Consider the following 21,927-nt stretch of genomic DNA (forward strand, 5'->3'; position numbering starts at 1 on the left):
GTCAAAAGCGCCACAAATCTTGCTTTCCTTCTCTGTACGTACTGAATGGAGTCCCAGCTTCCCCGCCCCCATGGGACGAGTCGCGCTGCCACGCTTTGGCTACTTCACAGCATCGCTGCCATAGCTCTTGCTGCCTGCTCCATGTCCGATGTGCAGGGTGCTCATGGGAATGAAACCGACCGACTTGCTCTGTTGGAATTCAAGGCCAAAATAATAGTTGACCCACTCAGTGTCTTGAGCTCGTGGAGCTCCAGCCACCATTATTGTCAGTGGCACGGAGTTACTTGCGGCCGAAGGCACCAGAGAGTCACCATATTAGACTTGCAATCGCAAGAACTGTCGGGGACAATTTCCCCGCATATCGGGAACCTGAGCTTCCTGAGGGTGCTCGATCTCCAGAACAACAGCTTCTATTCAAGGATTCCCCTTGAAGTAGGTCATCTGTCGAGACTGCTGCATTTGTACCTCAATAACAACTCACTCAGTGGACCGATTCCTCCCAGCCTCTCCAGTTGCTCCAATCTCGTCAGCACCAGACTCCACAACAACAAGCTTCAGGGGTACGTTCCTGCAAATCTCAGCTCCCTGTCCAAGCTCAGAGAGCTTTGGATGGGGGACAATGGTTTGAGCGGAGAGATCCCACTTTCCGTTGGAAACTTCTCATCTTTAGAGTATCTTCATTTGGGAAATAATAAGCTTAGGGGTACGGTTCCAGATACTCTCGGCAACTTGAGAAACTTAATTTTTCTCTCTCTTGCGAAAAATAATTTAGTTGGAAATTTTCCTTCGTCACTCACCAACATTTCTTCCATGGAAGCTCTTGATTTGGCCATTAACCAATTGGTGGGTTCCTTGCCGTTGGACTTGGACATCACTCTTCCAAATCTCCAATTTCTCTCGGTGATGTATAACCGGTTCACTGGATCTATCCCCAAATCGATATCCAACATGTCCCAACTAAATGATTTTCAAATTACATCCAACAGTTTCACTGGGGACGTTCCGTCTTTCCGAAAGATGAGTAACCTTCTCTTTTTGGGTATTGGTTCAAATTATCTGGGAAGGGGGCTAGCCAATGACCTCGACTTCCTCTGCTCCTTGACAAATGCCACAAATCTCTATTATCTTGGTATAGGTAATAACAGTTTTGGAGGGGAAGTGCCCAAATGCATCGGCAATCTGTCCATCATTCTTGACATGTTTGTGTTGGAAGGAAATGCTTTATCCGGAACCATGCCCAGTAGTATCGGGAATCTCATAAATCTGGAGGTGTTGTCAGTGTCGCTTAACAATTTTTCAGGTAGCATTCCTCCCGAAATTGGAAATCTCAAAAAAGTGAAGGAATTGTATCTCGCATACAATATGTTCACCGGAGAGGTCCCGCACACGCTCGGGAATTTGTCAATGTTGGCTCACCTGTCCATGAGTAAAAACAATCTTCTGGGCACCATACCTTCCTCTTTGGGCAAGTGTCAGAGCTTATCATTTCTAGATCTTGCAGATAACAGCTTGCTGGTGCCATACCCCCTGAGATTATGGGCCTGTCTTCTCTATCAATCTATGCCGATTTCTCAATGAACAATCTAACAGGCGAGCTTCCTGTGGAAATAGGGAATCTGAAATATCTAGGCGAATTACATCTCTCGGGGAACAAGTTGTCAGGAAAAATTCCAAGTAGTTTAGGTAGTTGTACGTCGTTGGAGTACTTGTACATGGGGGACAACATGTTTACAGGTCCCATCCCTTCAACTCTGAGTTCCTTACGGGGGATTAAAAAGTTAAATCTCTCCCACAACAGGCTCTCTGACCAAATTCCCGATTTCTTGGAGGATCTCAATCTTACAAGTTTAGATCTGTCTTTCAATAATTTTCGGGGCAATCTGCCTACGAGAGGAGTTTTTGCAAATACAAGTGCAACCTCAGTTTTGGGAAATGAGAAGCTTTGTGGGGGTCTACCTGAATATCGGCTGCCCAAATGTAAATCAACCGGTAGATCAACTAATGGCAGAGTGAGAAATGCTTCTATCTACACGGTGTCGGGGATCTTGGCAATAGCGTTTATGCTCTCGTTACTTTGTTTCCTCTGGCATAGGAAATATAGGAAAACAGTCGCTTCCAGCTCCTCAAAAGACCGGTTTCTGAAAGTTTCATATCAAGACCTACTGAAAGCAACTGATGGGTTCTCCTCTGCCAATCTGATCGGGACCGGTAGTTTTGGATCAGTGTTTAAAGGGGTTCTTGCTTTGGATCAGACAACCATTGCCGTGAAAGTGCTTAATCTTGATCGTCATGGTGCATCAAAGAGCTTCATTAAAGAGTGCGAGGCCTTGAGAAACATCAGGCATCGAAATCTTGTTAAGGTACTCACGGCATGTTCGGGCACTGATTACCAGGGCAATGACTTCAAGGCCTTGGTATATGAGTTCATGGTCAATGGGAGCTTGGATGAGTGGCTGCATCCACGAGTTGGAACGAGTGCAGAGAGAGAGGTTATACCGAGGCAATTAGGTCTTCTCCAGAGGGTGAATATTGCCACAGATGTTGCTTGTGCTTTAGATTATCTCCATCATCAATGTGAAACACCCATGGTGCACTGCGATCTTAAGCCAAGCAATGTCCTCATTGACGGTGAAATGACTGGGCATGTAGGTGATTTTGGGTTGGTCAGGTTCATGCCAGGAGCTACTGGGGAGCTGATTTCTGAGCTGACAAGTTCTATTGGAGTAAAAGGATCTCTCGGCTATATTGCCCCCGGTAATTATCCAAACTCTTCCTAACTATGTTCCTTTCCGTTTCCTTGTATATCTTTTTCTGTTCATTGACTAGAACATGAATTGCAGAGGGATGAAATATGCCCAAGAAATAATTATTGTTCATTAAAGTCGAAGCATATAGATGTCATAAGGTCTTGATCGTATATATAATTAGTAGATGCATTCTTATCGGTGCAGAGTACGGAGAGGGGGCTGAGGTGTCAACTCATGGAGATGTTTACAGCTACGGCATCCTCATGCTGGAGATGTTCACAGGGAAGAGGCCCACCGATGACATGTTCAGGGATGGGCTGAACCTTCATCTCTTTGCCAAGGCAGCCTTTCCGGAGCGAGTTCTGCAGATAATTGACCCTGTCTTGCTCCGGGAGAGTCACGACGAGGATGATGGCCGAGACATCAGGAGAACTCAAAGGAGCCACGACAGGTTCCTTAAGATTCAAGAGTGTCTGGTCTCGATAGTGGAAATAGGATTGGTCTGCTCTTCCGAAGTTCCAATTGGCAGGATGAGCATGAGAGACGTTGCAGCTGCTCTGCAGGCAATTAGGAAGAAGCTTACCGGAAGCTGAGGATATTGAAGACAGTAAAAGATGCGGTCTATGTTACATCTAAATGAGGGTACTTTCACGTTGTTTTTAGAATGTATTTGGTAAGTTGTGATGTTGTGGTTCGACTCTAATTCCACTATTACATATGCTTCCCTTTTCTCATGAGCTGAATGTTGTGATGTTGTTTGATTTCTCATCGCAGATTTCTGATTTTTCTTTTACAAAACAAACTAAACATTTATAATGGCTTAGCTACCAATAACTTTGTATATATTAGACGCTTTTAGAACCAAATATATTGTCTTGTGACTGTAAACTCATGACTAGAGGGACCACTAAAGAATCAAGTAGTAACTTCCAATCGATACTTCCACTTCTTGGCCACAGGGTTGGCTTTTTTCGGTTGAGCCGAGGTCAAGTCAATAGTAGAGGGCCCCCCAACTGAAAAGAAGCGCCCTCCTTTCCAGTAGCAGAAATGAAGCCACTGAAGTTGCAACAAACAACAATTTGGTATAAGCAACAAACAACACTGAAAGAGCCCAAAAACCATTGCGGTTGTCGCATGCTCCGTATCTGACGCGCAGGATATACGCATGGGATGGCCCTTATTAGTAATTTTGTATACGAGGTAGCCACCAACAATTTGGTACAAGTCCTTTTCCAGCCACCAAGACTTGCAAAGTCTTCCAGGCACAGCAAAATAGAAGTCTATGTCATGGGAAGAGAGCGACCACTAACAACAATGCCTGCAGTCCAAGTGACTGTTTACTACTTGTAAAAGTCGGGGGATTCTATGGTGCAATCATTCAAATTGGTTGCACCGTACAACCATGAAAATTACTAAAGATTTTAGTCAAAAGTATATATTTTTACTAAAAGGTTAAGTAAAACTTTATGAGATATGTGTAAATGACTTCAAAAGTTAATGCAACCTACCTTGAAATTTGTGTAATTTATTCCAAAATGTGTGCAATTTACTATATTTACCAGAAATTTAATAAAAAAATTAAGTAAATTACTATCAATTATAGTAATTTTCTTTGATTGTAAAGTGATTTATTTTGGTTGTACGATGCAACCACTTTAAAGTGATTGCGCCGTAGACCTTCCCGTAAAAATCGCTGAGACATGGTTATCCATTTTGGACATATACTTCGGTGGAAACAAAACAGGTTGCGCTTATATCGAATATTAATGTAAATATAGATTGGCTATATATTCAGAATCTTCTTCCATAGGTATAGATGCATAAGGAAATAATGTCATGTTTTTGGTGTTAGATTAATCATGACTTTCTTATCAAAATTTTTAAAATTTTAAATTAACAAGACTTAGTTATACAAAAAAGAAGAAATGTCCCATTAAAAATAACTAACACATATATAATGGTATCGTTTAATTAATCATAGTTCATGATCCATCTCCAAGGTTTCTTGATTGAACTAGTGTATCAGCACGTGCAGTGCACTTAATTAATTAATTTTCAGTTTTGGTGAAATTTTTCGTTGATGTTCACCTTATGTTAGCACCATACAGTTTACAGTAATTTCTTGTATTCGAAATAGTAGAACCAAACTCATACTTAGTCCATTCTAACCTGTCACTAAGAGGAAAAAATCATTTTAAAAGTTGCTAATTGTTGTTTATCAAGCTAGGGAATTCTATTTACTTACTAGAAGCCAATGGACTGCAGAAACAATAATATTCTTCTACGAAGGAATTTGCATGGTGCCGAGGACAAAAATATTATTTTGATGGGAGGAATTTCTATAACCTCTCCGACGAAATAAGCAATATCTTTAATTCCTAAACCGATTTCCCAAAAGGATTAAGGCAGATATAATATGCTCAAAATCAAACTCAAATTTCCTGCAGGTTCATACCTCCTTTCACCACCCAGCACCGAGCCGACCGACAGTTTCTATGTGGTGGTGGTCATCGACTCCAACATTGAGCTCATCCTAGTGGACATAACCCAAGAGGCCGCTCTCAAGAAGTTCAAGCTCAAGGCGGGCGGCAGGAAGTATCAGCCTGATCTTGAGGTGGGAGCACTGCTCGGGCAACATGGTCTACTCCGCACAGGCATGGTTCGGCGGGGGTGGGCCAGTGCATGACATCGTGGTATAGCTCATGGGGGGAGCGAGGGGCTGAAGCATCCAGCCGTGCTAGTGTACGTGGACAGGAAGGTCGTCGTGATGCTGATGAAGAGGTTGATGTGGAATTTCAGGGTCAAAAACCCTTTCCTAAAAAAAAAAAAGGAAAAACTTTTTGATTTGTTGAATGTGGGATATTAACTTTGTTAATTGACATAAAATTATAATTAGTTGATTATGAACCCAAATATATTATATATGACTTTTAACTTCTTCTTTTTTAGTTAAATGAATTCTGAAAAATATGTACTATACTCACCTTTCTGGATGCATTTAACTAAAAAGTATAAAAATAAGAATTAATTTTCAATATTAATTTGATCATGTGAAACAAATGTTATCTAATCAACCCGTGCACAACACGGTGAAATAACTAGTTTAATACGGGGGAGGCACCAATCCTCAAGTCTTCCAAACACAATAAGAGATATAGGAAAGTCAAGTCGCTACTAGAAGGGACCAGTTCTAGAACTGCCGTCCTTTTCAAGCATATAAACTTTTGCAGCTTGATCAATACTTCGTCTGTATAACCGGTTCACTGGATCTATCCCCAAACCTATATCCAACATGTCCCAACTAAATGATTTTCAAATTACATCCAATAGTTTCACGGGGGATGTTCCGACTTTCCGAAAGATGAGTAACCTCCTCTATTTCGGCATTGGTGCAAATTATCTGGGAAGGGAGCAAGCCAATGACCTCGACTTCCTGCGCTCCTTGACAAATGCCACAAATCTCTATTATCTTGGTATAAGTAATAACAATTTCGGAGGGGAAGTGCCCAAATGCATCGGCAATCTGTCCATCACTATTGAATGGTTCGTGTTGGAAGGAAATGCTTTATCTGGAAACCCTGCGGAGTAGTGTAGGAAATCTCATAAATCTGGAGGTTTTGTCCGTGCATTTCAACAATTTTTCAGGTAGCATACCTCCCGAAATTGGAAATCTCAAAAAACTGAAGGGATTGCATCTCGCACAAAATATGCTCACCGGAGAGGTCCCGCACACCCTTGGGAATGTGTCAATGTTGTTTCACCTGTCCATGAGCAAAAACAATCTTCTGGGCACCATACCTTCCTCTCTGAGCAAGTGTCGGAGCTTATCATTTCTAGATCTTGCAGATAACAAGCTTGCTGGTGCCATACCCCCTGAGATTATGAGCCTGTCTTCTCTATCAATCTATGCCGATTTCTCGATGAACAATCTAACAGGCGAGCTTCCTGTGGAAATAGGGAACCTGAAACATCCTAGCAAATTACATCTCTCCGGAAACAAGTTGTCAGGAAAAATTCCAAGGAGTTTAGGTTGTTGTATGTCGCTGGATAACATGTTTACAGGTCCCATCCCTTCTACTCTGAGTTCCTTACGAGGGATTAAAGAATTGATTCTCTCCCACAACAGGCTCTCAGGCCAAATTCCCGATTTCTTGGAGGATCTCAACCTTACAAATCTGTCTTTCAATAATTTTTAGGGCAATCTGCCTACGAGGAGGAGTTTTTGCAACTATAAGTGCAACCTCAGTTCTGGAAAATGAGAAGCTTTGTGGGGGTCCACCTGAATATCGGCTACCCAAATGTAAGTCAACCGCTAGATCAACTAATGACAGAGTGAGAAATGTTTCTATCTACACAGTGTCGGGGATTTTGGAAATAGTGTTTATGCTCTCGTTACTTTGTTTCCTCTGGCATAGGAAACAGAGGAAAACAGTCGCTTCTAGCTCCTCAAACGACCTGTTTCTGAAAGTTTCATATCAAGACCTACTGAAAGCAACTGATGGGTTCTCCTCTGCCAATCTGATCGGGACCGGTAGTTTTGGATCAGTGTTTAAAGGGGTTCTTGCTTTGGATCAGACAACCATTGCCGTGAAAGTGCTTAATCTTGATCGTCATGCTGCATCGACGAGCTTCATTAAAGAGTGCGATGCCTTGAAAAACATCAGGCATCGAAATCTTGTTAAGGTACTCACGGCATGTTCGGGCACCGATTACCAGGGCAATGACTTCACGGCCTTGGTATATGAGTTCATGGTCAATGGGAGCTTGGATGAGTGGCTACATCCCCGAGTTGGAATGAGTGTAGAGAGAGAGGTTATACCGAGGCAATTAGGTCTTCTCCAGAGGGTGAATATTGCCACAGATGTTGCTTGTGCTTTAGATTATCTCCATCATCAATGTGAAACACCCATGGTGCACTGCGATCTTAAGCCAAGCAATGTCCTCATTGACGGTGAAATGACTGGGCATATAGGTGATTTTGGGTTGGTCAGGTTCGTGCCAGGAGCTGCTAGGGAGCTGATTTCTGAGCTGACAAGTTCTATTGGAGTAAAAGGATCTCTCGGCTATATTGCACCTGGTAATTATCCAAACTCTTCCTAACCATGTTCCTTTACATTTCCTTGTATATCTTTTTCTGTTCATTGAGCAGAACATGAATTGCAGAGGGATGAAATATGCCCAAGAAATTATTATTGTTCATGAAAGTCGAAGCATATAGATGTCATAAGGTCTTGATCGTATATGTAATTAGTAGATGAATTCTTATTGGTGCAAAGTCCGGAGCGGGGGCTGAGGTGTCAACTCATGGAGATGTTCACAGCTACGACATCCTTGTGCTGGAGATGTTCCCAGGGAAGAGGCCCACCGATGACATGTTCAATGATGGGCTGAACCTTCATCTCTTTGCCAAGGCAGCCTTTCCGGAGTGAGTTCTGCAGATAATTGACCCTGTCTTGCTTCGGGAGAGTTACGACGAGGATGATGGCCGCGACATCAGGAGAACTCGAAGGAGCCACGACAGGGTCCTTAAAATTCAAGTGTGTCTGGTCTAGATAGTGGAAATAGGATTGGTCTGTTCTTCCGAAGTTCCAAGTGGTAGGATGAGCACGAGAGACGTTGCAGCTGCTCTGCAGGCAATTAGGAAGAAGCTTACCGGAAGCTGAGGATATTGAAGACAGTAAAAGATGCAGTCTATGTTACATCTAAATGAGTGTACTTTCACGTTGTTTTAAGTATGTATTTGGTAAGTTGTGATGTTGTGGTTTGACTCTAATTCCACTATTACGTATGCTTCCTTTTTCTCATGAGTTGAATGTTGTGATGTTGTTTGATTTCTCATCGTAGATTTCTGATTTTTCTTTTACAAAACAAACTAAATGTTTATAAGGAGGGTGTTGAGGTATTTAAAGGGTACTCTTTCATAGGGATTAAGTTCTGTAGAGTCAAGGAGTTCAAGTTGTTGGGATATTTTGACAGTGATTGGGCTGGATCAGTGGATGATATAAGAAGAACTTCTGGCTATTGCTTCACATTTGGATCAGGATGCTTTTCGTGGTGTTCAAAGAAGCAAGAGTTAGTGGCTCAATCAACTGCAGAAACTGAATTCATTGCAGCAACTACAGCCGTGAATCAAGCAATATGGCTGGAGAAAGTGATGAATGATCTGCATCTGCAGCAAGAGAACAACATAGAGGTGTTTGTGGACAACCAAGTTACTCTGGCCATTTCACAAAATCCAGTCTTTCATGTAGAACAAAGCATTTCAAAGTTAAGTATTATTTCCTGAGGGAAGTGCAGAGATTAGGTGAAGTGAAGCCGGTATATTGCAGTTTAGACAACTAACTTGCAGATATATTCACTGAGTCATTTCATGTTGGTCGGCTTGAAGCTCTTAGAGATAAGTTAGGTGTGTGTGCAGCTCATAATTCGGGAGGCAAATGTTGGTGAATTTTGAGCTGTTACTGTTACTTTTACTGACGTCTTAGTGCCGTTTTCTGTTCAGTTTACTGAGGTCCTAATCTTTAGGGGCAACTAGCTGTTGTGGCTATATTTTAGGAAGTCAGTTGCTTTACTTTCTGGTCAAGTTGGTTGTTAGTAATGGGTCTTTTTGCTCAAGAATTCAGTTAGAAGTCACTTGTACTTATTCTGCATTTTGATAGATTAATGAACTGATCCATTCAGCTCCAATTCTCAGTCTATTTTCTCAAATCTTAAACACGAGCGAGTGAAGTTTGCAGAAATACAGTGAGTTTGCCGCGATACTGTTGAAATAGCAAAAAGAATAACACGAACAATGTTTTCGAGGAAACATGGAGGCTTAAACCTCTTCACCTTCTGCCACATATTTTTGCACTTCTTCGGGGGACAATCCTTTGATGATCACTTTACCAGAAAGGATGCATCTGCCTAGTGTCCTTAGCTCCACATGCTTGGACTTCCCCGTGAGCAAAAGTGTAAGCTGAAACAATAAAAGAATGGAGACAGGTTTAATTTATCATACCTGACAAGGTCCTGAAGATTTTCCTTCTTTTTGATCCAATACTTTGAAACTACGGTGATATCATGCTAAATGCCTGCTAAAGGTAAATTCCAGGTGATAGAAGTTCGAGAATGGGAATACCTCTGGCATCACGCATTTGATCTCGATGCAGTAATTGCAACCTTTGGAATAGTACATGAGTGAGTCCCTTTTGTCCCTCACTTCTTCGCAGGAAGCACAGTACCAAGACTCATCGTCATAGTTCGGGACAAGTTCATCAGATGATTCTCCTGTTTAAGGGCCCGGGCAATGGTCCCCAGAGCAGATGGATGGTGAAATCGCAAGCCAGACAGCAGTACACAGGCATATCATTGCATGGCTCACTGCAGAGTTGCACTTCTTCTCATGGTCCATGGGGTTCGAGTTCTCAAGGAAGATAAGAAGATGAGTACGGCCATCGTATATTATGCAGGGGTCATGTTTGAGGGATGCACAGCTGACATCACTTTTACCATCGGCCATTTCCTCTGATCGCGGACTCCACATATTTATAGGGAAGGAGGATTCAAGGGAGTTTCATTGTCATCCGCAGGGATGCATCATTATCCTTGTATGTGTATATATATATATATATTTGTATACGCATACAAGTAAACTATGCATTGTGATTATCATTTAATTAATTAACAAAATAAATTAACTGATTAAATATTTCCCTTTCGAAATGGTACATCAATAATATCAATTGATCTCTAACCTAATGTTGTTCTGCCTCAGGATGTTCAAGTGGTCCAGGGGCATTCTGGACTGCTTTGAAGCGTCACGAGCATTTACGGGTAATGTATGTTGGTGTTATCGGAACGGTTTGAACTGTGCTGTTGGATTTCAACCGGGCACTTCATGTTGGATCTAGCGCTAGTTTCCTTCATTTTGGCCCCCCAGTTCGTAAAGCGAACGAGTCCAAAGTTTCTTTGCTTAATAGTATTGCCTGAAAGTCGTACTGCAAAATTATGATGCATTAATTAACAATTCCTTGATTATCTTTCATTGCATAGACATGCTATATGAAACAAGATGATGCTGAATCACCAGAAATTTCATCGAACGCTAACATTTCACGCTGATACCTCAGCCAAGCATTGATTCACAAAAGCCGATTAATTCTTTGCCTCTTCCATGTAGAGTGCCTCTGGTTTCGGTTTATCTTCATCTATCTTCCTGCATACAATGTGACAGACTAAACTCGAAAATTCTCAAGCGAAGGCTATACAAGCATGTGTTTACAAAACCTAGTGAAACGTATATCTGGTTAACAATCACGTAAGCTATGTTCGTATGCTATACTTTTTCCGTGTCCTTATAAGATGTACATATAGAGACCCTCATAGGACACATGACAGGAGCCTGGTCAGTACCCAAGTATAGAACACTGCAAATAAGGCACCGACAGGAATTGTAACTGCCCATGAGACCACAATCTCCTTCACGGTTTCTGCCCTCACACTGTTGAGCCCCCTCGCGAACCCGACCCCCATCACTGCCCCGACCAAGGTGTGGGTTGCTGAGATTGGCAACCCGAGCTTTGATGCAAAGAGGACAACTGAAGCTGCTGCAAACTCTGCTGCAAACCCCCGGGTAGGAGTTAGTTCAGTTATCTTCTTCCCGATTGTAGCAATCACCCGGTACCCCCACACCATGAGACCTGCACGGGAAGAGAATGATTTCTGCATCACATAACGTGATGAACGGAACGAATCAGTGAGTTATCGTTTTGAAAATTGAACTAGTCACACTGGAAAACTGACCCCTGGTTGGTGAAGTTACATGAAAAAAGATATCTACAAGCAAACCCATTGAACCATAGTCAGTGTTCAGTTGCTCTTCCAGTGAATCGGCTAATTCTCGCTTCGCACCAGCCCCCCTTTTCCTTAGAGCTAATCGATTCATGTTATCGATGTCTTTTGACTAATGTTATTTCAGCATAGTTGATCTGTTAAACCTACAATTAAACTGGTTAGACGGGCGAATTTTTCTGAAAACTCTGGTCACAAGTCAGAATTTTTCTGCATTTTTGAGTCCACTAGATTGAGACTACACAGGATTGTCCCACCTGCGACAATCCCGAACCCTCCCCATGCAAGAACATCGGTCGGGATCACGATCTTGGCTCCGCTGGCCCCTCCATGGAGAATGGACAATGCAGCAGCCAAAGGGCCAATGGCATTTGATACGTCATTTCCACCATGGGCGAAGGACATGAAGCAAGCAGACAGGACCTGCATATACCCGAAGACCCCGTAGACTATCTCCAGCTGCGTACCCTTGGGGCCTGCAACTTTTGCGAGGAAACCAATGCTCTGATCCATGGCAGGCTGAGTTTCTCTGGGCTTCGCCACTTCTGATGGTGAAGAGCCGGCGGCTTCGTTAAGGAGGTGGCCAAGCTGTTTTCGGATGATCCGGTTCACCAGGAAAGCCCCTGTAGACCCACAGGCCAAGGCCTGGGCTGCCGCTAATGGGAGGCTCTTGCTGAGCGGGAACGCGACGAAAGAAATTGCAGTGACTCCGAGAAAAACTGCAATTGGAGCAGCAGCTGCAGCTGCCTGTCCTGGGTTTGGAGCACTGTATACAAACTGCAGCATAGAGAATTTGGTAAGAACTAGGAATCATGCCGCTCCTTAATTGTTCGCGATGTATGTACGTCTTACCCTTCTGATACATTTGTAGACAAGAAATGAGACGAGTGCTCCCATAAGCGGGGATATGACCCACGAGGAAGTTACCCGAACCAGAGAGCTCCAGAAGACAGCTCCTGGCCCACCGTATACAAGGCCAAAGCCGACCATCGATCCAACAATGCAATGGGTGGTAGACACGGGCCATCCATAGTAGGAAGCGACCTGATAAAAATGAGACCACAAAACTCAATTTATTAAGAAGCTAAAAACATATGGAAAAATAAAAACATTTCCTAATCTTAACGACTTGAACATCTACATAGCATGACCTACACAGCATCTTTCCATGTCAAAGTGAAGATTTCATGTCAAGTGAAGATTTCCAGTCCATTCACAGTGATCTGCTGTTTGTGAATCAGACAGCTCTGACGAATCTACTCGTACATCTTGAAAGAAGAAGAACTAATTTGATGCTTGAGTCCTGATACAACCTCTTCTGATATCTAGTGCAAAGACATAATTGTCCGTATGTTTCAAGAAGTTCCGAACTAGATAAAAGTCCAACTAAGACCGGAATTAAGAGAGCACAGCTAACTATTTGCTGTTAAAAGGCTCTGTCCATGCATGCCATGCCAAATTTAAATTATCTTCTTCCTAAAAATCAGAAATCCTCTTCTGGAGTATGTTCTGTTTCATTACCGCACGTAGATATATGTACTAAGCAATTCTAAATGAACCGTCTGTAGGACTTCTTCAGGGACTCCTAGGTATTATTTCCCCTAATGTCTTTTTTAGTGGGGAGAGGAAGATAGCAGGTAAAACTATTGGTCTGCAGAGAAAACGGAAGTAATAACTGCAGTATGATCGCGATTGGCACGTGTTGGAAGTTAGACGCGTCCTACTATTCTATTGTCTGATAGACTATGCACAGCGATGATCGTGAGTCAGTCAGTCCGATGATGGATGCTATATCGTGAGAGTAATGAACGAGGAGTAATAGTGTTTTCAGGCTCTTGGTCTTTCACATTCATTCATATGAAGCTGAAGCACACTGCACAAATAGAATTAAAAGAAACTGGACAAACCTGCATATACTGAACATGAAAATATGTGTTGAGTGGACCGAAAATTTTACTGGTTTATACAAAAATGATAGTGATTAGAAGTAAAAATGAGAGAGACTGTGGACCTGCAACCAAGTTCCAGCAGCAGCCAAAGAAGAGAGCAACCCGGCAAAGAGCAAACTATCCTTTCCCTTGAAGACATCAGTCACGAGGATGCCCTTCTGCATCGTGCTCGTGACGTGAGTTCCCATCAGCAGCGCCCCTGAGAACTCAAGCACTGCAGCAGTCAGCACTGCCTGCCGGAGCGTCAAGGCCCCGGATCCCACCGAGGTCCCCATAGCATTGGCCACATCGTTCGCCCCGATATTCCAAGCCATGTAGAAGCCTAGCAGCAGGGTCGCATAGGACAGGACCCGTGTTTTCAGGCCAGGCCCTGCCATCGAGCCCATGAAGAGTGGGAGGGAAAGCGCAGCAAATGCTATAAATGCGGAGATCGCCGAAGCAGAGCGTGAGGAGATGTTGAAGGCCCGTGCCATTCCCGAAGTGTCAATGGCATCCTCCTGAGTGCCCGCTTCTGTGGCTTCATGGCGGCTGATCTGGAGAGGGATGCCTTCCTCGAATATGGGTTCGTGTTCGGGTTCGACAAAGGAGGAGACGCTCGCAAGGGGGCGGCCGAGCAACCTAACCGAGCTGTTCTTGAGGTGAAGTGGAGTGTCTCCCCTTCTGAGGAAGTGAGTTTCTTTAGCGAGTGAAGAAGGGGACCGGAACTTGGGGAGATGAGGAAGAAGACATTGCTGGGATGGTGCTCTGTTTCTGGTGGAAGATATGCAATAAGAGGAGTTCATGACTCAGAGAGAGAGGGAGAGAGAGAGAGCTCTGCAATGGAGGAGAGCTCAGGTGGATTACTTGGTCATGGAGGGAGAGTGGCGGAGAAGAGAGAAGAGAGGAAAAGAGAACGAAGATGGAGGAGTATGCGTGGCTGTTTCTTTGGGATCTTTTCTTTGGAATCCTCTCTACCTCGATTTGATCCAATCGATCCCTCGACTTTTAAAAACATGTGAATTAGTCCCCGACTTAGCAAGTCCATGTGTGTAAATTGAGGCACCAGGCCACCTCCATCCATCGACCTCCACAGTGTCTGTCAAGGATTCCATCCTTACATACGTTCGGAGATGCCTCGGCCAAGGCCATGCACCACAAACTCGAGTTCAGTCAAGATCGGCTCAGACCAAGACTAGAGAACTCTCGATTGACGCCGCCATGAACGTTCTACTAAAGTGACTATGAATTTTATACTAAATTGATGAGTCTCTGCGACATTGTGAAAGAGGATTAGTGTGATTAAGAGATTTTGGGTTTAATATTTGTCATTCTCAGTCCTATTTCCATTAGCTTTCCTTATAATGTTATAAGTGACTTGATCAGATGGAATAGAATGAGGGAGTGCTTAGACCATAAAGCACCATAAGTTCAGGGACCATTTGTGCCATTTGACCTTTCCCATTGTTGGGTTTTGGCGGTTATGGCTTCCGTGGTCGATTGAAACAAGTGGTGGCGGTTGTTCCTTAGCGGCTCTCAAATTACAGACACCCACCAAAATTCTATAATTTTATGGAATTTATGGGAAGGAAAAGAACAAAAATTCAGATACCTTCTTCGTGCTATCCAATGGATAAGTGATTCCAATTACAGCGTGATATAAGTGACTCTGGTGTTTCCGAATTTTCCAAATAGTCGTTACCTTGACAAAAACAGTATCTTCGGATAGGAGAAAAACTAGCGGTTCGGTTTTTTGGACCGAGCATTGAATGAACAAGAAATATATCGGAGCCCTTCTTAGTTTCAGCTAATTTGTGGCCTGACCTTACAAGCTCGGAGGGGCCACGCACCGAAGATTCAACAAGCTCTAACACGAGATGAGCTTCGGGCCATAGTTTTGGGGCTTACCTATCATCTGTGACCTGTGACTTGGGCTCACAATAAAGAACATGCCTCAGTTGAATAGCTCGATAACATCTCACTTTCCAGACAATGAGTGAAAACGGTGAACAGAACTAACTCCATCATCGTGAAGTCCAACATAATTCTGCATAGTTTATTTAGTGCAAGTGTCTCGCGACATGAACTGTCCGGACAACCTGTTATTCCTGTATTGATCTAAACAAATGGCGATCAAATAATCAAGAATACCCCGGAGCTCAAAATGACGAGCAAAGACCTCTTTTGAAGAAGTGCCTCAGACAGAATATGGAGCAACAGGACTGTTTTGACGACATCAGGAGTTAAACATAACCACAAGAGGAGACGGCTCTCAAACGTCAAAAGATGTCAAGGAGAGATCTCTTGCACTGAAGTTAAGCTCGGCTCCCACGCCAGCGACCGAACAGTTCTTGCCTTTTGAATGGGTGGCACAAAGGGCTTCTTTCTCATCTTCTTCTTCTTCAGCGAGCATTTGGACCACTTTTCCTTGGAGACGTAGAAATCCTTTGCAGAGCAGACAGATTCCTCGGAGAAGTCATCGATTCCATCACCCTCGGGTAATCTCCCCTTTCGCCCCCCCTGCTTAATATCTTTTGCGTCCTCTTTCTCTCTCCTTCTTGCTTGATACCTCCGCTTCAGTTTCTTCACTGTAGTGGATGGGATTATGTAGTACTTATGGCCTACAAGCAACTTATCATTCTCCCCGAGAATTGATTCATATGGGTTCTTAAAGACCTCCGGACGAGCCACACACATTCCAGGGTATTTCTCCATCAGCTGGGCTGCCGAGACAGAGTACTGATACAGCTCTTCCCGACCGCCTGCATGGATTATTCTGACAGAGACATCCTTCAGTTGCGAGCTCAGGGAAGAATCGGTGAACTGTAAGCTCACATCAAGAGAGAACGATCCTGCTACTGATAATTCCCTCCTTGGGTTGATAGTGGAACCTCTGCTGCTGACTCGGATCAGCCCAGATAGAAGCCCACATCTCTTTAGCATTGCCACCCGATCAAAAATTCTCTAAGAACGGATGTGTTCATGCATTGGAGATAGGGAGTTCAAGGTTATGGATCTTGCATTCTGTCTAGTATATGAATATAACGAGGAGCACCTCAATTTGATGGTATGTAGCACTTTCCCACACAAGACAGGTGATGAATCCAAGGAGCAACAAAGTAAAGGGAAGACCTCCAGCTTTCGCCTATACCTTGGGAAATCCGATCTTAGCCGCTGCTAGAAGATAAACTGAAAAACCACTTAAGGTCCTAACAACTGATTTTGGAACTTTGCTTGCACATTCTTGTGCTTATATCATATTCCCAGAGCCCAGACAACACCTGACGTTCGAGTTTCTTCCTTCTCCCACTTATCCAGTTGTTGTGAATAACAAGGCAGCCCATCTTCGAACAAGCTTCTCTGACATTTCTTTTCTCCCACAGGCCTTCATAAGCACCATTAGGGAATAAATCCCGGTCCAGAAAATAAATGGTCAGATTTGTCTCAGGTTCTTTGCACATGTTATCTCCCACACGATTCGAGCCACCTTCCCCACATAACATGTCATAAAAACTCGGCTGCTCGGACAAGCCTGATGTAGCGGCATGCTTTACAACCTTCTCCATAGCCGCGACTGTCGACCCATCAGAAAAGACAAAGTAGAAGCCCGAGTTCAAGCGCCTGGGCATATTTATGGGCCCTACAGAAGACAATAATTTAACAGTTGTTTAGGTCACATATGATAAATCTGGTATGCGTCAGACCGTGTCAAGGTCAGGCCTGAATTCCTGAAGGGCAACGCAGCCTAGTGGTCAGGCCTTAATTTTAGCCCAGGGCCTCTGATTTAATCATTAAATGGGCTTGGGAAAAACTTAATATGCTGTTTATAAATAAATAATAGAAAAGGCCTTTGGATGTTTACCTGTTTTATTGTATTCATCGGACTGTGCCGCAAGAACAGAAGGACCAAAGGATGAGAGCAGCGGCACTGGGTTTTTGAACCAGTAGACATCGACGTCACTCAGAAGCACATTATATCCGAGCTTAAGTATCTTCAATACTATCCTTGACTTCGCTTTGGTCACCCTCTGAAAGCACTTACTACCAAAGTGGCAGTTGTCAAAGCTAATATCTCTTGGAGCTGATGAATCCCGAAAAACAGGAAGACCCTAGCAGCAAAAGATTTCGCTTTAATTCAATAATGCCAATAAAGAAGAGAAAGATGGATCATTAGCCCGAGAAACTAAACAACATAACTCTCAGTTAAATGTAACATTAAGGTTTAATCAGTCCTAACTAGGATTGATTACATAAACTAAACAGAAAAATGCAGGGAAAATTCGTCAACCGGCCAATTTTAACTAGGACCATTCTAGCCAAGTAAAGAATATTGCTGAAAAACTTAATGAATGGCTACAGAAATTACAAAGAGAAAAATGGAAACGACATGATGGAGGAAGAACTGGAAGCAAAGATACCTGTAAGATAGCGAAATCATAGGTTTCACGATCAAGAGCACAGATGATAAAATTTGTGATCTTGAGATGGCGCATTCTGCAGACCCAACTCATCATCATATCCTTGTAACTGTACCCAGCAACAGTAAGCACAATCGTCTTGTTCTCGTCTGCGATTCCTGAGAGGAGAGACTCCAACAAGAATGGAAAATCTAATTTTGCTGAGGCCTTCAGCTGATTCTTTGAAGACCAATTCCACATGCCTTCTGATGATTTGATCGTTTCAACACAAGCTGAGACTTTTTTCTTCCGCCACGAGTGCAGGATCTTCTTTTCCAATAAACCCACCTTGTTTCGACCTCCAGATCGACTAACAGCATAACTCACCGGGTCGAAAAAAAGATATCGGCCGCTGCACTTCATGAGTCTCACGAGGCTAGAGAAGTTAGCTTCTCTGAAAAGTGATGATCCATACAGCGCTCCGAGATGGGAATTTCCAACATACTCCCAACTTTCTCTACCGCTCAAGTCATTAGACTGATTTGTCGGATAATCGAGAAAGTAACTGGAGATGGTCCAACTAGCATCAAACACGAACCTAAGATGAGATGACAGAGCCTCACTAATGACCCAATGATTGTGTGTTCCCTTCCCATATAGAAAAGGGGGAAGGGTCCCTGTATGCAAGGGGGAGCCCCTGCTGTTCCATGCCGTGATAAGTTTCCCATCAGAGGGGCTCCATTGTGATTTTCGACTAAGTATCTCCTGCAACTGGTGAAATAACAGCATAGTTACAGTGTTGTTGATTGTCTCAGCAAGAGCCATCAACTGCCAATCGGGATTATTAGACTCTTGCATACCTCCTTCATTTTGACCCGCTTGTCACTCTCTTTTAGCCAGTGGGTGCCATCATCACTCAAACGGAAGGGCAAGTATGAAATGTTACGTGGAGAAGCAACGAGCAACCAATCCTGGTCAAGTTCATGAAGGAAACTCATGGAGGAAGTGAAGTCAGGCAGGAGAATGGTTTCAGGGTTCACGAAGACCGAAATATCTGATCCAAACGATCGGGACCTTGCCATCATGGAATGGAAAAATGGAGTACCGAGGAACCTGTACACATCCATAGACCATTTCAAGATATTGAATCCAATTAATTAACGTTAGACATCCTATCACTCATCAAGTTCCTTATCTTAATAATAAGATGAAAAATTCATTCCTGTATGCTTACAAGAAAAACCGAAATTGCCATAGAAATCTCCTCTCAAGCACACAAAGAAATTGCATAATAGATCCTCATCATAAATACACATTGTCCTGGGGTGTATATGCACTGCAAACTGTATTTATACCACACAATTGCATTCATCTTGAGTCCAAAGTTTGCAGCTTTCTGATGTTCCCCCTCTGACTCCATATCTCGAGCTTTCACCCCCAAAACTATGAAAAGATATCAACTTTGATCCCATCAATACAAAAACTCAACTACTTTCAATTGCCCCAAGCTCTGGGATTGAGTGAAGAATCAACTTTTTGACAAGGTGATGAAGCAAGCTTTAAGCTTTGCTGGTGCAGAGCCAAAGTTAAAAATGATTCAAAAGTCAGGGGGCAAAAACATAAAATTCGGAAATACTTGAGCTAAGTTTATAGAGCTTTGACTTGATTTCATCCATGGAGTCACAGCGCCGTAGGCCCACCGACACTTGATTTGACTCAATCGACCACCTCTAGATTCCGGAAAAATGGAGCGATCAAACTGCAAACAAGAATAACCAACGGGCAGCTGGAATTACTAACGTGAAGTCGACGTCGGCGTCTACGATCAGCCGCGAGTCGAAGCTGCTGGCGAAGGAGACAGCGGACGCGTCCTGGCTGAACATTACGACCGTGATGCGGGGCGACAAGCCGAGCCACGACCGAATGGCCACTCTCTGCCTGTCCCCGGCAGAACCTGAGAAAGGACCCGGGGCTGTGAATATCGTGATTCTTGGGCCGACAGGGTGGCGGAGGTGCCCGCGGCGGCTGAGCAGGGGCTGCTTGATGGAGGGCAGCTTCTGAGTGGCGTAGAGGGAGAGAGCGATCAGCATTAGGCCGGATAACCAGATTGAGCAGAGACCCATTTGAGATGGCTTCATCAGTTTTGGCTCCGTGGGTGAAAGAGACGGAGAGAGGTGGAGAAATGGTGGAAGGAAGAGAGAAGGCAGAGAGAGAGAGAGAGAGAGAGAGAGAGAGTGACTTTAACTGAAAGTGAAGGGAGCCAAAAAAGCAGAAAGAGAGAGAGAGAGAGAGAGAGTGCAGAGTTAACAAACAAACAAAAACCCGGCCAAAAACCACCAGCACCGGCGGCGCGTTTGACATGTGACTATCGGCCGGTCCGTCCATAGACGTTGACCGGCTCAATCTACGGTTTGATTGACGTTGCTTCGTCCAGCAAACCGGCCTTAAACGAAATCGCCGACCACCCTGATTTTCTGCTTTTCGTTGTTTTAGGTGGACAAAGGAGGCCAAATGAAGAGTACAAAAACGGAAAAAAGCTATAAATCCAAAAAAACCATGAATCCGGAGAAGAAGGCCCCGACACAATCATCAAGAAGTGCCCTAATGTCAAATGGAAGCGAATAGACAAACCATGAATCTCGGTGCCAGTGTCGCGATTCAATCGACGACCCCCTCTACGGAACGCATCGAATATCCCTTACGAGCTTGGCCGTGATTTTTTTTTTAAGTATATTAAAATAAAAATATTAAATATCTAATAAATGAATATAAATGATTTCAATGTGTATCGAATCTGAAGTCTTTTAATCACTAAGCGAGATTCTTTCTTTTCTGTGGTTGGTAGTTTTCTAATTCTGTTTTAGACTACCCCATCACACCACTTGAAAAAAGCATGCTGGAATTGAAGTAATATGGTAGTATCATGTCGAGACTCGAACCAACTCCAATATATAATATGGGATTAATATAATCAACAATCGATTCGCTAAAATAATATTATGATATATTAATTATTTTGTGATGATCTTCGCGAGTAATGTCGACGATGGAATTATTTTTGTCTTGGGCTAACAAGCGGCATGGGAAGAACGAGAAAAATGTGAGCTTGCATCTCTCTCTTTTTTCGGAAGGTGATGTGTGGCGTTTTTCCCTATCTCATTGCGTTAGGGACCGTCAATGTTTGTAAGCGTAATTGGATCAGTTCCATGATAATACCTTATTGTATATATCGGGATTTGGACTTTCAACATACTCTAGGAAAAGAAATCATAATTAATTTTTCTTGGAGTTAACGCTTCGTTTGGTTTCATAATCGAATTTTAAGATTTTAACTCTAATTTTAATTATGCTCACTATATAACAAAAATCAACTCTTCAAAGTAAAAAAGGTGGACCCCATACATAAACTCACATACCACTTTATTATACTCATTTTAATTTTTAATACTAAATTCTCTTAATTATTCATTAATTTTTTTACACTTTTTCTCATAATTCAACAACACGATCATTACAATTCAATTAAAATCAAAACTCAACTCAACTCAACTCTAAAACCAATCATACCATAATAGTCCTAATGTATATGTACTTTGTTTAATGTGCTTCTCTCATTTGTATCTCTCATTGTAGTTATCTAGGTAGATATGTTGTATTTCTGAGCTCTGTAATATATTATCTTAGATATTTAACTCTGTGTCCGTTTTTGAGCAAAAAATAGCCTCGAAACTTTTTTTTCTCGGTTGACTTTAAATGTTTGAGTTTCATTTGACTAATTTCCAAAACTCCGTAAGCTCCCGGTGACACATGAAACGGATAATCACGCCGAAAGTATCATGGTGATCCCAAAAAATTTTGAATTCAGAATTGAATGAATACATGGACTTAAAAAAAATTACATCAATATTAAATGAGATTTAATATACATATCATTAGAAAAAGTAGAGCATTATGCAACGACGGCGTTTTTGCTGGCCGGTGACGTGCTTGGCGCGAACGAGCTTCCGCTTGGGTGGATAGAAGCAA

At 43.0% G+C, this 21,927-nt stretch overlaps 6 protein-coding genes across 8 annotated transcripts; 3 read left to right on the top strand and 3 right to left on the bottom strand.

The window, feature by feature from the left end:
• Positions 1-3,578, top strand: LOC116201165 (receptor kinase-like protein Xa21). Its single transcript, XM_031532295.1, has 2 exons — positions 1-2,754; positions 2,952-3,578. Exons 1-2 carry the CDS (start codon positions 1,536-1,538, stop codon positions 3,338-3,340), a joined length of 1,608 nt encoding a protein of 535 aa, XP_031388155.1. The 5' UTR covers positions 1-1,535; the 3' UTR covers positions 3,341-3,578.
• On the top strand, positions 46-1,505 carry LOC116200587 (LRR receptor-like serine/threonine-protein kinase EFR). Its single transcript, XM_031531422.1, has 2 exons — positions 46-1,406; positions 1,502-1,505. Exons 1-2 carry the CDS (start codon positions 46-48, stop codon positions 1,503-1,505), a joined length of 1,365 nt encoding a protein of 454 aa, XP_031387282.1.
• Positions 3,579-6,108: 2,530 nt separating the features above from the next.
• Positions 6,109-9,060, top strand: LOC116200588 (receptor kinase-like protein Xa21). The gene is made up of 3 exons (XM_031531423.1): positions 6,109-6,220; positions 6,393-6,750; positions 6,944-9,060. The coding sequence occupies exons 1-3, from the start codon at positions 6,109-6,111 to the stop codon at positions 7,845-7,847; spliced, it is 1,374 nt and encodes a 457-aa protein (XP_031387283.1). The 3' UTR covers positions 7,848-9,060.
• A 1,753-nt stretch (positions 9,061-10,813) lies between these two features.
• LOC116198763 (inorganic phosphate transporter 2-1, chloroplastic-like) lies at positions 10,814-14,435 on the bottom strand. The gene is made up of 4 exons (XM_031528994.1): positions 13,591-14,435; positions 12,432-12,623; positions 11,837-12,356; positions 10,814-11,428 (listed from the first exon to the last, which is right to left on the bottom strand). The coding sequence occupies exons 1-4, from the start codon at positions 14,308-14,310 to the stop codon at positions 11,109-11,111; spliced, it is 1,752 nt and encodes a 583-aa protein (XP_031384854.1). The 5' UTR covers positions 14,311-14,435; the 3' UTR covers positions 10,814-11,108.
• A 1,068-nt stretch (positions 14,436-15,503) lies between these two features.
• On the bottom strand, positions 15,504-16,576 carry LOC116200691. The gene has a single exon (XM_031531545.1). The coding sequence runs from the start codon at positions 16,445-16,447 to the stop codon at positions 15,794-15,796; it is 654 nt and encodes a 217-aa protein (XP_031387405.1). The 5' UTR covers positions 16,448-16,576; the 3' UTR covers positions 15,504-15,793.
• LOC116200689 (beta-arabinofuranosyltransferase RAY1) lies at positions 15,511-20,161 on the bottom strand. 3 transcript variants are annotated; one of them, XM_031531542.1, is made up of 5 exons: positions 19,702-20,161; positions 18,762-19,014; positions 17,923-18,672; positions 17,367-17,613; positions 15,511-17,144 (listed from the first exon to the last, which is right to left on the bottom strand). In XM_031531542.1, the coding sequence occupies exons 1-5, from the start codon at positions 20,037-20,039 to the stop codon at positions 16,714-16,716; spliced, it is 2,019 nt and encodes a 672-aa protein (XP_031387402.1). In that variant the 5' UTR covers positions 20,040-20,161; the 3' UTR covers positions 15,511-16,713. The 3 variants fall into 3 exon arrangements, with proteins under 3 accessions (XP_031387402.1, XP_031387403.1, XP_031387404.1); XM_031531543.1 differs by having other exon boundaries at positions 19,257-20,161; XM_031531544.1 differs by having other exon boundaries at positions 19,136-20,161.
• Between the last annotated feature and the right edge of the window lie 1,766 nt (positions 20,162-21,927).

This window comes from Punica granatum, chromosome 3, assembly GCF_007655135.1.
Source record: "Punica granatum isolate Tunisia-2019 chromosome 3, ASM765513v2, whole genome shotgun sequence".
NCBI lineage: Eukaryota > Viridiplantae > Streptophyta > Magnoliopsida > Myrtales > Lythraceae > Punica > Punica granatum.